Source organism: Camarhynchus parvulus, chromosome 3 (assembly GCF_901933205.1).
Source record: "Camarhynchus parvulus chromosome 3, STF_HiC, whole genome shotgun sequence".
NCBI classification, from domain to species: Eukaryota; Metazoa; Chordata; class Aves; order Passeriformes; family Thraupidae; genus Camarhynchus; species Camarhynchus parvulus.
In genome coordinates, this window is record NC_044573.1 from 41,321,302 (window position 1) to 41,333,803 (window position 12,502).

Genomic DNA, 12,502 nt, shown 5'->3' on the forward strand with positions numbered 1-12,502 from the left:
ACGGTAAGAAAAGTTCTCAGGAGACTCCATCACAATTTGCTTCAAGGGCTCTTAATTTATCTTTCAAACAGATGAATTTCTTCAGCATTAAAAACCCCTAAAATCACAGTAAGTAACTTTGGCACACTGTCATGTAAACATAACAAAAGGATACCACTTCTTGTCTGTTCTCTCAAAGAAAAGCATACAGCTCCTACATTAAAACCCCTATGCACAACATCCATGGGGAATTACTGAAAAGTTATTCCTACTTTATGAATATTGCAGTCATTAAAGACTAAAGTGATAGAATATGGATTTTTTTAAAATTTCTTTTTACTAGCAATTCAGATTCAGAGATAAGAGGCAGGTCAATATTGAGAGTTGTAGGTGCTGATTTCAGTTAGTACCATCCTCAATCAGATCAAAGCTGTGAATGGAAATACCTCCACGGTTGAAGCTGAGTGGTTGGGTTTTTTTAACTTCCTTTTAAATTCAGTTTTCCAAAGCCTCAAACAACTGGTTTGCTGCTGAGCTCATATTTCAGCATTTATTTTCCAAAACATGAAGGCATCTATTGCTATGTTTATGAAATACGTTCTTCAAGTTCTCAGCTAGGTTCAAAGGCTACAGGGAGAGACTAAAAGCTGAAAATAGTTTATCCACTGGCCTTTAAAACAGGCAAGTTTTGGAGAAAGTGGATTGTGGATAAGCAGAGAAGTATTAATTATTTATAAAAAAAGTCAGATTATGAGGGATGGGTAAAACTGGATGTAAGGGCCCCATCCAAAAGGTAAGCAGGTACCTGCAGGTCATAACTTCAGACACACAAGGTATCTACGGGCACAGTGAAGCCACCCTGCCCACGAGAGTACCACCTCTACACCTGATGCACAGGTACAGCCAAGGGAAAATAAAAAAATCAGGAACTACTCTACTTCCAGGACAAAGAAAGAGGGGAACTGTACCAGCATACTACAGTACAGCAGATGTTTTGCATCTCCTTAAGATCAACCCTTATATTTTCCCAAGATCCATCCTTCCAAAACCACTTCCTGGCATTCCACGTCTGCACTAATTTTTGTCAATGCTATCTTACTTATTAATACCTTTTTACCTTCCTTCTCATTTTAAAAGCTCATTGAAGCATTTGCTTTTCATAAAAAAGTATATAGTCTATGCAAACATAAGAAAGGACAGGTCAAAGTTGGGGTTACCTTTGACAGCATTGTTTTATAAAAATGACATCAGCTGGACTGAAGCTGCAAAATGCACAAGTTCTATGGTTAAAAACACATAGGCTATGCAGGTATCCAGGCTGATTCCCAGAGTCAAGCCTGAATTCATTCAAAAGCTACATTTAAAGAAACAAAATGGAAGAAAATTCCCCAGTAGTAGGTCTATAAATTAAGCAAGTGCAATTCAGAGATACTACATAGCTGCTCATCCTTGCAAATTAAAATTTAGATCGTGTGCTGTTGTCAGTGGTGTTTCAATTCTAACTTATTTCTACAACTCAAAAGGGGAGTTTGAAACATTTTTTTCCTCATTAGGGCCCAGAATAAAACTCTGCTGAACCAATACACCTGCACAAAAGCTCTGTGCAGTTTATATAATTTTGTAACAAAGGAAGAAATATTTTAAAGACAAAATACTACAGAAATTATCAACACAAATATAAAGTACAGGTTTAACGTTATCCAGAGCACAGGTGATGAATTCCCAAGCTGGAATAAACAATCCAAGCAATCATCTGGGCAGATGCATTAACTTCCTCTATTTTCTTTCTCCTCCTGAGTTTCATGATCTCCAGCGAGGGTGAAGTGTTAAGAAGTAGATCCAGTTTGCAAAGCAAAAGCATCCAGTGTTAACAGGGACATCACACCCAGCAGCACAAAATCCACACTCCTCCGAGTTTCTCTCTCCTAGCACTCCAATTTCTGGTTATACATATGTCAATCACTTTGTTGATAATTATAGGATGATGAAAACTGATACAAATCATTGGGAGCTGACAATATAGATACTTTCATATATTTATATTTAGAGTCCATCATAGAAAAGTTCATATTCAAATTACCAAGTACACACAGGAGAAAAAAAAAACTTCAAAATGACACTTCTGGTTCTGGAAATGACAAACCATGACTTCTATTCCAATGGAGTTTTCAAATGACCTTCTCCTAGTAGTTTTTCCCACCCTCCCTCCCACACTGTTCCCCACAGATGTTTCTTCAGATCCTTTTGTTTACAATACGTCAGTTGTTCCTAGAGTTAATTATCTGCTGTGCAAGTAGTAGCTGAAGACAGAAAGGAACAGTTGAAGTCTGCAGCACAATTCCTTCTTCCTGTGAAGTAATGCTCAGTGACATCTTTGCAGTGCTCCGAGTCCCCTGGATCCCTGGTGTCTGCTTCAGCACTCTACTTTCAGATAAAGGTGGAATACTGAGGTATATAAGTTCCGTGGAAAGTTTTAAGAAATACATCAGTAATTCAATCAAAACTTTGCCCAATGTTTTGCAGTTGAAACAGCACTTTGCTTGTAAGTCCTTCTACTGCTGCAGATTAAGTGTGAATTTCCACTGCTGTGACAAAGAAGGATTGCAGATCTCAACGGTGAGACCACCATTTTTGGCATTTCGGCTGTCTAGACAGAGGTTGCTGCCAACGTGCCTCAGTTTAGAATTGCTTTCAATTTGTTCCCATTTCTGGAAGAGAAAATACAGTTATTGACCTGGAAAAGCAGGAAAAGGAAGAATTCTACATTGCGTCCTTTGCAGTCTTCATAAGCTTCCCTGGCTTGTGCCTGGAAATGTGTACAAACTGCAATAACAGGAGCAGTTTGGATGATTCTTGAGTAAGAGTAAGTTCTGGCAAGCCTTGCCAGAACAGCTGTTCTTTCTGCTAACACTCTGCAAGACACAGAATACACCAACACATTTCCCTCTAGTTCAGAACTTCTCAAATACACTACCTCACCCTGTTACCTGTGCGACACCTTTGGTCTGAAGAAAAAAATGAGAATCAAAATCCATCCACATACCACTACAATACTGAGCACAGAGAAGCAAGAAGCACATTCACTATAGACAACTCTACAGAAATTCAGAAATTTGTCAGACACCTTTCAATTCTACAGAAGATAAGCACTCTGTGCTGTCAAAAGTTCTTTGTCCAAGATAATGTCAAGGACAGAATAAATCCCAAATACAGGATTAAAAAAAAAAGGTGGGTGGTTTCTCTTGTATGTCTACCATAATATGCCTGTAAACCTTATCAAGAAAATCTTGCTTCCTTAGTTTCTTTCTCTGAAGAGTGGCAAGAATATTCCTTCCTTCATCAATAAACAGTGTTTCAGTTACCTGTCTGCAAAAACAGATATAGAAACAAAGAAGCTGGCAGATGATTAGTACTGATGACTGAGCAGAAAGAAGATGAGTTGTTTTATGACTAGATCAAAAAGATGGTATGACTCTGCAAATGTGCATTTCCTCAGGCATGGGAAATAGATGAAGTTACAATGCTGCATTGATAAAAATGAATTTAAGGATTTCTAGTGCTGCCATAAGCAGGCCACAACTGAAAAGAAGGAAAGCCAAACCACATTCTTCTGAGAAACAGCATACATAATATTCAAACGTCACCAAGTGTGACCTTTCAAAAAGACATTGTGGAATATACAAACTCTTTCAGAAGACACACGAGGCAGTTGAACACTGTTACACATCAATGGGTGAAACCTTCACATAGGCCCTGTTTGGATAAAGCTTATTCTGCCCTTATGACATTATGAATCCTAGCTTCACACACACTAACAACATTAAAAGCAGAGCCTACAGAAGATATGACACATCACCAGGGCATTGTTTATTCACCATCCTTGTTTACCCCACTGTCTGCAGAGTGCAATCATGACATACTAACCTGTCTGCTGTCGTTTTCCCTACAGCCCTGAAGTTTTATTAGTGAACCAGGAGCTCTGTCCACAACAGTAAGGCACAAATCCATGTGTTTCACTGACTTGTCCTTTGTTAAGGCCCATTCCTACAAAAAGGAAGAAACAAAAAATGCACAAAATTGTGTATGTTAACACATGCTACCTCTGCATACACAGCCCAAGTTAAAATCCTGCAAATAGCTATGTACAGGCTTTAGAACAGTTCATTGCTTCCCACAGGCCAGGAGATGAAAAGTCCGTTTCAAACAGTAATTCCAATTGCTTCGGTGTCCCCACACCAGCTCAGGGCTGAGCTTGCTGTTTGCTCCCTCTGCTGGCTTTACACAGCTTCTGCTGCTGGCAGTCACACAGGGCCTCCTGGAAGATATTCCTCCAAATGCTTATTTAGTTAGATATTTATTTTTATACGTGTGTGTGTTTGTATCACACCTGTCCCCTTCTTCTATGTGGAAGGATTTCTACATTTGTAAATATATATATATATAAAATTATATACATAAAACCCCTACAAGCCTGGTCTGCAGCACCACAGGCCACCCTGCCCACACACTGAACAAAGCACATGGACCACAGTGAGGAAACAGCAGTTCTTAATACAATAAAGACCACCAGAAAGCAGTGCACAAAAGGGGTAAAGAGAATGTTCCCTCCCATCCAAGGCATGATGTACAACAGAATCTCTGTTAAATCTATCTAAATATGCAACTCTTAAATAGAGAGCAAAGAGAAGCTGTTCTGCATGTACTGCTGCCCAGCTTGTTTGATCTCAGCATCTTGTCACACAGAGCCTGATCTTGCACTGATGTTCAGACTCTCTCCATATGCCTCTCCCCTTTCAAGCTTGGTCTCCAGGGTCCACATTGGTCTCCATTTGTCTAACTACCCTTTGAGAAAAGAAGCCACTTGATTAAAGCCAGGCTAATGATTCAAATCATGCTTATAAACTACTTAAAATGGCATGATTAGCTTCTCTCAAGCAACTTAAGAGGATTTAGACTTGTATAATACAAAACCTTAGACATACAGGTCCAAGCCTGTATATTAAATAACATTTAAATGTTATTTTGCATGTAATCAGTGTTTCAGAAATAAAATAAATGTATAATTACTTTGAAACTCAGCAGATTTAACAATTATTAAATCTCTTTGGGAAGAGATGCTCAGAATACTGTCAGAATTTGCAACCCAAGAGATTACAAGTAATCACAACCATACAGGTCCCAAGCCACTGGATGGGTACTGTATTCTGCAAGTACTAGAATGATGACAACTGTGGAAAACCAAGCAAAGCCAGGACAAATCTGTATATCCCTTTGTTTTCCAAACTCTTAGCTGATAACTTCTCCTTTTACTCTCAGCATGTTAAACTCAGATGACAGCAAAATCACCTGCCTTCTCAGTTCTGACCAGTTTGTAAGATGGCAACAAGAACCATTGATGTATAATAAAATATTAATAGCCACTTTTTTTAGCCACAGCTAAAGGAATTAAGCAAGTTCTTTTCAGAGCTTATCAGGAATTACAAATGGCCCCAAACTCTTCCCTGGTAAGATTTATAGTGAAAAATGACAGTTGAAAATACTACCAGGGATGTAGTAAAACTTGCATCTGAGAATCCTGCAGTGAGTTAGAGCCTTGAAATTATTGCCTTTATTACCCTTCCATCAAAAGGCTGTATGAGCTCCAGCCACAACAGAAATTATGCAAGAAGCTAACCCTTTTAAAAGCCAAGTACAGCTGCTTCATGAAAGCTCCAAGCCCTGTTGCTGGAAACATCTACATGAGGGCCCCTCATGTTAGAAGACACAGTGTATAGATACCTTCCTCCACAGATCAGTAACTATGACTATAATGGAGGTAAGATGGAACAAGTTCCACTACACCAGAGGAGAAATTGTAAACAGTGCATATGCTCAGGGCACAGGGTGGAAATTGGATAGCTTTATTGAAAAAATCAGAATATCTGAGAAAATCTGTGTCAAATCAGAAATAAAAAGTTAGTAGATAAACTAACCTGAAACCTTCTCCTTGAACATAAGTGCATTTGGTTTTACCTTTAGCTCTTTATCACAACCCTGCATATTTGCATATTGTCAAGCACACCACAAGCTATTCAGCCCTCTGGGGGTGCACAACTACCCCTGAGTTCTACCACCCTGGGGGAGGGGAGAGCAGGGGAAAAAGGGGGGCAGAAACTCTATTTTTACTTGGTTTTGCATTTTAAGTTGTGTTGAACATAAGACAGAATATACTCTTCAAGTTATAGAAGATTGCCACAGCCTATAACGTCCTTAACTCCTTGAAAAACCTCCTGATAAGAATAAGGTGCAAAACACAAAGTACAGATCTACAGACTGTGGTTTGTTCCCTATCCCTCTCCTCCCATGCTGTCATTTCTTTTCAACCCAATACGAGTTCTGCTTGGACATAAAACCTGGGTTCGACCTGTCTGAATGTCCTCTCAAAGGTACTTGTTCAGAGCAAGTGCATAGTGGTTTGTCAAGGTCAGTGCCACAGAAAAAAACACATGCAGAGAAAGAAGAGGGTCAGCTTCAGGGAGGGGGAGATTGAAAAAGGAAGATAACTTTGTGTATCTACAAAGAATACACAACATCAGCAGGAAATTCTACAATTTCTGCTCCAAGGCAATTGTGACATGTTTACCCTTTCTCCCAAAAACCCCACTGTGGTTTCTGAAAATATGAGGGTACTTTCATAAAGGTAATGGAAAAAGCCTCCACAGATAAATTCTCTTTAATGATAGGGAAAGGAGGCATTTCTCACATGTTGATTTGAATGAATTGTCATCATACATCTTCCAGGAAATTACTTCATTTTAGGTTTCATCTTATTTTAGGTTTTTCCCCTTCTAATTTAAATTAGAGCAAACTTCTGACACTCATTCAAGAGTAGTTTTTAATTGGTCAGGCTTCTATTTTAACAGCTGTACTTGACACATGAATATTACATTTGATTTAAAGTCAGGTTTAATCTGACAAGGATTTAGTGACAAAGCAGCACACAAAGCAGTGAGAACCTCTGTGTGTATTTCATGAATGATAACTAAGTCACAACTGCATAAATAGATTCTTTGAAATAATTAATGCTCTCATTTAAAGATCTGACACATTTACAATTAGTTTAGGAGTAGCATTAGAAAGGATTTGTTAAAACACTCCCCTTACTGTGAGTGAACATTTAGGCACTGCTGTTTTCTAGAAGAGCCAAATGGGGATTTATGACAGATTTTTTTTATACTCCACTATTGCAAACTGTAAATGACTAACAGTGCAGCACAGCAAAGCATTCTTTTATTTTGCTATCTTAGGCTATATGCTTAATGCAACCCAAATATTTTCTTAAGTAAAAATTGCTCCCAAAAAATCAAACACAACATTTCACTGGAAAAAAGCTTTCTATGCAAGTACAAAACCCCTGAGAAGGAAGCTATGGCCTCTAGTGCAAAAGTAACAAAGGAAGGGGATAATGTGATGCTCAGTGAATGAATCTCTGGGCTCAGATTCTAATCCTGAAAACACAAAATTATATTTGAGGGAGAAGCTTTTTAGCCCATCTGCAACAACAACTGATGTGCTGGTTTGGGTTCATCTTTCACCAATACACAGTAACTGCTTGAGTTTAAAAGGTAAGCTTCACTTTCTTTCTTTTGTTCAAGACTTACTGTAGAAAGCAAAATTAATGGCGTACAGACCTGGTTTCCCCCGGCATTATGACATTCATAAACTCCAACCACTCCATCTGCAAAATGGCCCAAAGTGTCAAGGCAATTGGTACCCTGCTGCAAAGCCCCAAAGGCTATATCTTGATGATCAGGTACCCTAAAACAAAACCAGAAATATCTGCTTGATTCAGTTCAGGGTTTGTTTGGCAGGTTTTTCCTAGTTGTTTTGTTTTTTTTGTTTTTGAAACTCCTTGTTTGTAAAAACACTCAGAGTATTTTTAAGATGAGAGGTTAAGGATGAATGATGACTATCATCTGAAAATCTCAATCATCTTTTGAGGGGAGGCAATTATCTAATAATGAATTGATCAAGCATGAGTAAACTTGCAAGCTTACCACACACACAGTACCAGAAGACTTGTACCAGAGAAGGAGGGTGAACATACAAACTCGGCACAAAAATCAAATTAAAGATGGCTTATCATTTAAAGTGACTCAAAGCTTAATTAGCTCATCCAAGTCCTTTTGTCCTTTCAGGCAACATAGCTTGTGGCAGAAACAGGACACTACCTGTTTCTCAGACTGCTTTTACTGAAATGTTAAAAAAGGGGTTAGGAATTTGAAAAAAAAAAAATCAAAGCTTTTCTGATATCTATTTTTTAATGGTTGCACATAAGTACACTCCTAGCATGGAAACACCTAGGCAAGTCCATTCAGCAAAGCCCAGTTGTGGGTAGAGCCCATGAGTTCACGATGAACAGTAAAACAAGGGCATATCAGAGCCTTTAAAAACTCCAGACTATAATATGAGTACAATAATTCAACCCAGCAGAATGAGCACATGAGGGATGACAGAACAAGACAACATTACATGTAAGTAATGCTTATGGTAGCACATTTTCCAGGAGAGACATTTTGTCTCACAGATTAAACAAAACCAACTATCCTCTGGCACTCTTAAGAGAAAATAAAGGAGAACTTACTTCCTCAGTACCATCCCGCTTTATGAGACTCATACATTAGTATGTATGGTTCTGCACATGTTGCACTGGGGCTGTAATAGCTGGTGCAGCTTTTGCATCTCAAGCCTGATTGTCTCTAGCAGTTACTTAGCACCACTGACATGAAGTGGCCCCAGGAAAAAACCTGAAGCATTCTTACAAGATACACACAATATCTTACACCACTACACTACCAGTATTAGCTTGACAGGCTAGTCAGACTAGTTAGTGGGCTCAGATCTGACCAACATACTTTTTAATGGATTATTTAGCCAAAATCTTTCTATCCTTTCAATAAGTATTTCTTTTCAAGGATTTCTCATTAGTTAGGATGTTCATGTTACAAAAACTGTTTGCAGTGTCATCCCTCAGCCTTTCCCCTTCTCAGTCCTTCCCAGAAGCCAGTGATTATTCAGTGACAAGAGAAAAGGAGACAAGAAGGAATAGGAGACTCAGCTTCTCAGAGCCTTAGACATCTACCCTTGTCTGCCAAACACACAAGGCCCTTTTGTCTGCTGAATGTCATCATTTGTACTACAACGAGATCCAGTCCTCACTTAGCTAGGCATGGGCTTAGGCATAGGCAAAAGCTTTAAAGGGGTGACAACAGGATACAGAATATGTGTTTTTGAGCAAATGGCTTGGGTAGGAGATTAACTCCAGGCTCAGGTAAGTTCAGCCCTTTGGACACTGTTCTCTAAAATAGTGCAGCTGTAGTTGCCATAAGTAGAAAAAGCAGCTAACTATGGAAAAATTACTCTTTAGGAACAGAACTAATAAAAAAAGCAAATAAATCTGCATAAGGCATTGCGTTCACAGAAAAGGTAAAACACATTCTTTACATCCAAGGATGGAGGAAGAGAAATCAATGATTTCTGGGGAGGGCAAAAAAGAAAACTCCATATGAACTCTGTTTCAGCCAAAACTCACCGTAACTCAGGATAAACATTTTCAAGATACCACTTAAAGGGTTTGCAGCTAAGTCTCTTTCTGAGCTCCATTCGGCTTTGAATACTAGAGGAGAAAAAAAGGAGTCAGGCTGCTGTCTTCACGTATTTTATGGAATACACAGAAAACGCAAGAACAGTAGAACTGTAGAAATATATGTTAGAGACAACATCAGATTTAGCACTGCTTTCACCTCAGAAGGTGCTATGACATGAAGAATTAAATAGGGCAAAGAATCACTTGTGACTTACTTGCCATAAGGTACATTCCTGGCTGAAGGCACTGCTGCATAATAGAAGTTTTTATACTCATCCATCCAGACTTCTGCTGCTCTGCGTGTATTTCTAGAGACAATCACATGAAGCACATAGGTTATATTTTCTCTAGGTGCAATTAAACCACGCAATTTTTCCTCAGATTGATTTTAACCCTTCCCAGTACTACACACTCAGTAGCCTCAAGTCAGGCAGCAGACTCCCTATAAAAGACCCAAGTAATAGAAAACCATTGGAGTAACATAACTGAAATCAATGCATTTATAATGAAATTTATATATTTTCCACACTTGTCACTGCTTCAGGTTTTCATCTAGAATTTAACACACATCTTTCAGTTCTTTCTCAAAACTTCGTGGAATTTATTAGGTTGATGTTTGGTTGATCTTTTTATAACAGTAAGTTGACAGAAGACAAATTCAGTGAGTGTTCACCTGGATAAAGCAAACTAATTGGAAACGAAAATCTTAACAACTAGAAATATTTTAAAAATGTCTTGGACATTTCTGAAAACAAATATGCTAACACAGGTAAGATATTTTCACTCTTCATCATATTCCTACCAGTAGAGCACACAAAGTTCCAAAAAGACACAAGCTGTCACAATACTTAAGGCTATGAAACAAACAAGTCTTTTATAGCTGAGGTAAGAGGAAATGCTTTAAAATTTGAGACAGATTGATTATGCTAATAAATGTGAAAAAATCCTAATCCAAATGTTTTACTTCTAATCAAACACATCTCTAACTAAAATTCCTGTATTTATGTAATTGGTGTCTTAACATTTCCTTTTGGATTGCAACATGGTCCAATGGCTTTTCCCCTCCCCTGGCTTCCATGTAAAACTCATTTACTTCTACTGTTCATAATTTTATGCTTTGAAAAGTAAGTCTTACTTCACTTGCAACTGCCACGCTCTGAAGCTTACTTTACATTTGGCAGAAAGTTCACCTAAAGCAGCTGGAGTGAACTCAGTAAGCCAATAACTTCTTTAATATGATTTTCCAATTCAAAAGACAAAACATAATCAGGATTAAGTGAGGAGGCTTGTAGGTTGCTGAGCAAAAAGGATGTCGGGAATAAAAATTTCACAAGACAGACCTGAATAATTTTTTTGTTTGAGGACTGATTTTTTTCTTGCAAAGAAATTTTTTGTAAGTAAAATCCTACTAGATTCAGATTAGAAGCTATGTGAATGTATCTTCACCCGCAGTCTCTCAGGCCTGTGTGAGTGTCAGTCACTCAGTCCCCCTGTCTGCCCAGCAACCAGCCTGGCTGCCCAGAGGCCAAACAGATTTTGGTGGTAAGAGAGGAACTACTTTGTTTGCCAGGGTTTAACAACCCCAAAGGCACTTTCAAGGCCAGAATGCCAGCCTGTATCCCACTGGCCCAAACTCATGGAGGAAGAACAGCTCAGGCTTTGGGCGACACGAATATGGGCACTGTGGAGATGCTGAGAACTGCCTGAACTAGCAAGGCCCTAAAGAACTCAGGGTGCTGAGGAACACAGCATGGGATACACTTAATGTTGAGCCAGTTAATGAAACAGAGCACTGAGAGACCAGAGGCAGCTTTGCTTGGAGCAGACTGGGTCTGCAAGGCTCTCTGGAGTGCTAAGGCAGCCCTGGTCACACAAGCTGTCCTGCCCACATCACACGGCCAGGACACGGTGATGTGGTCCCTCCTCCCATGAAACAAGACTCCCAGTCTCTCACCCAAAATTACCAACCTGTTTGGGCTGCCAAAAGGCTGTGCATACTGACTAGCCAGCTAAAAAGAGAAGAGTCCAGAACAAGCTGCCTACAGCCAAGAGACTGACGATGGCATAAGCCAACACATCCCAACTGCACCACCAGCACAGATTCCATGCACCAAGTTTCTTGGCACCATGGTCCTACACACATGTGTATTAAAACACCTGTATTACAAGGATATCCTACTACTAAGGTTTCTTAACCTCTCATTGCTAAAATTGATTTTAAGGCATCCATTATATTGGTTTGACATCCAAGAAAGCACAAGAAAAGCAGTATCTTGGCAACACCCCAAAGATGGAAAAGCTGCAGAAGTGGGAAAACTGCACAGTATATTCATACATTTATTCACTTTTACTAACCATGCTCCTTGTTATGACACTGTCATTTCAAAACCTCATTAAACTACACCAGTTGCATCCTAAGCTTACACAAAGCAGTTTAAAAGGTAAAGCTTTCAACTCTCCTGATGCACACTATAAATGTTGGAACAGAGATGCGATGTACCGAGGACATTTCATTGCTAGCTTTTGTTTTCACATAAGTACTATTATTCATTTTTCACTGCAGCATAAAATATATATCTCAAAGAATGGGAAAAAAGAAAAAAGATACTAGAGTGCCTACTATACTGAAAAAACCAGGACAGTGACTTTATTTTAGCAGATATTAAATTCATTAAAGTCACCTTGGTGGTATAACCAGCATGGAAGGGAAGAACTACACCCTAAGGAGATTCCTCAGTCTAAAGTGAATCACAAGTCCAAAAATATCAGCAGCTTAGAACATTCTTATGAATTTAAGTACATCTGCACTCTGTGTTGCTTCATGTTAAACAGAATTTGGGCTCCACATCCCTTCAAGTGTAAATAAACAATTTTATTTCCAGCTCTTAGCCAACAGAA

General features: G+C 38.9%; 1 protein-coding gene across 3 annotated transcripts in view; it reads right to left on the minus strand.

The window, feature by feature from the left end:
* Positions 1-2,195: 2,195 nt before the first annotated feature.
* The window catches only part of GALNT2 (polypeptide N-acetylgalactosaminyltransferase 2), an 87,338-nt gene continuing 77,031 nt past the window's right edge, over positions 2,196-12,502 (minus strand). For all 3 annotated transcript variants that reach the window (XM_030946765.1, XM_030946766.1, XM_030946767.1), the window contains exons 12-16: positions 9,820-9,912; positions 9,551-9,634; positions 7,650-7,776; positions 3,904-4,023; positions 2,196-2,687 (exon numbers count right to left, since the gene is read on the minus strand). In XM_030946765.1, coding sequence (XP_030802625.1) covers positions 2,532-2,687; positions 3,904-4,023; positions 7,650-7,776; positions 9,551-9,634; positions 9,820-9,912 — 580 coding nt within the window. In that variant the 3' untranslated portion in view covers positions 2,196-2,531. The remainder of the gene's footprint in view (positions 2,688-3,903; positions 4,024-7,649; positions 7,777-9,550; positions 9,635-9,819; positions 9,913-12,502) is intronic.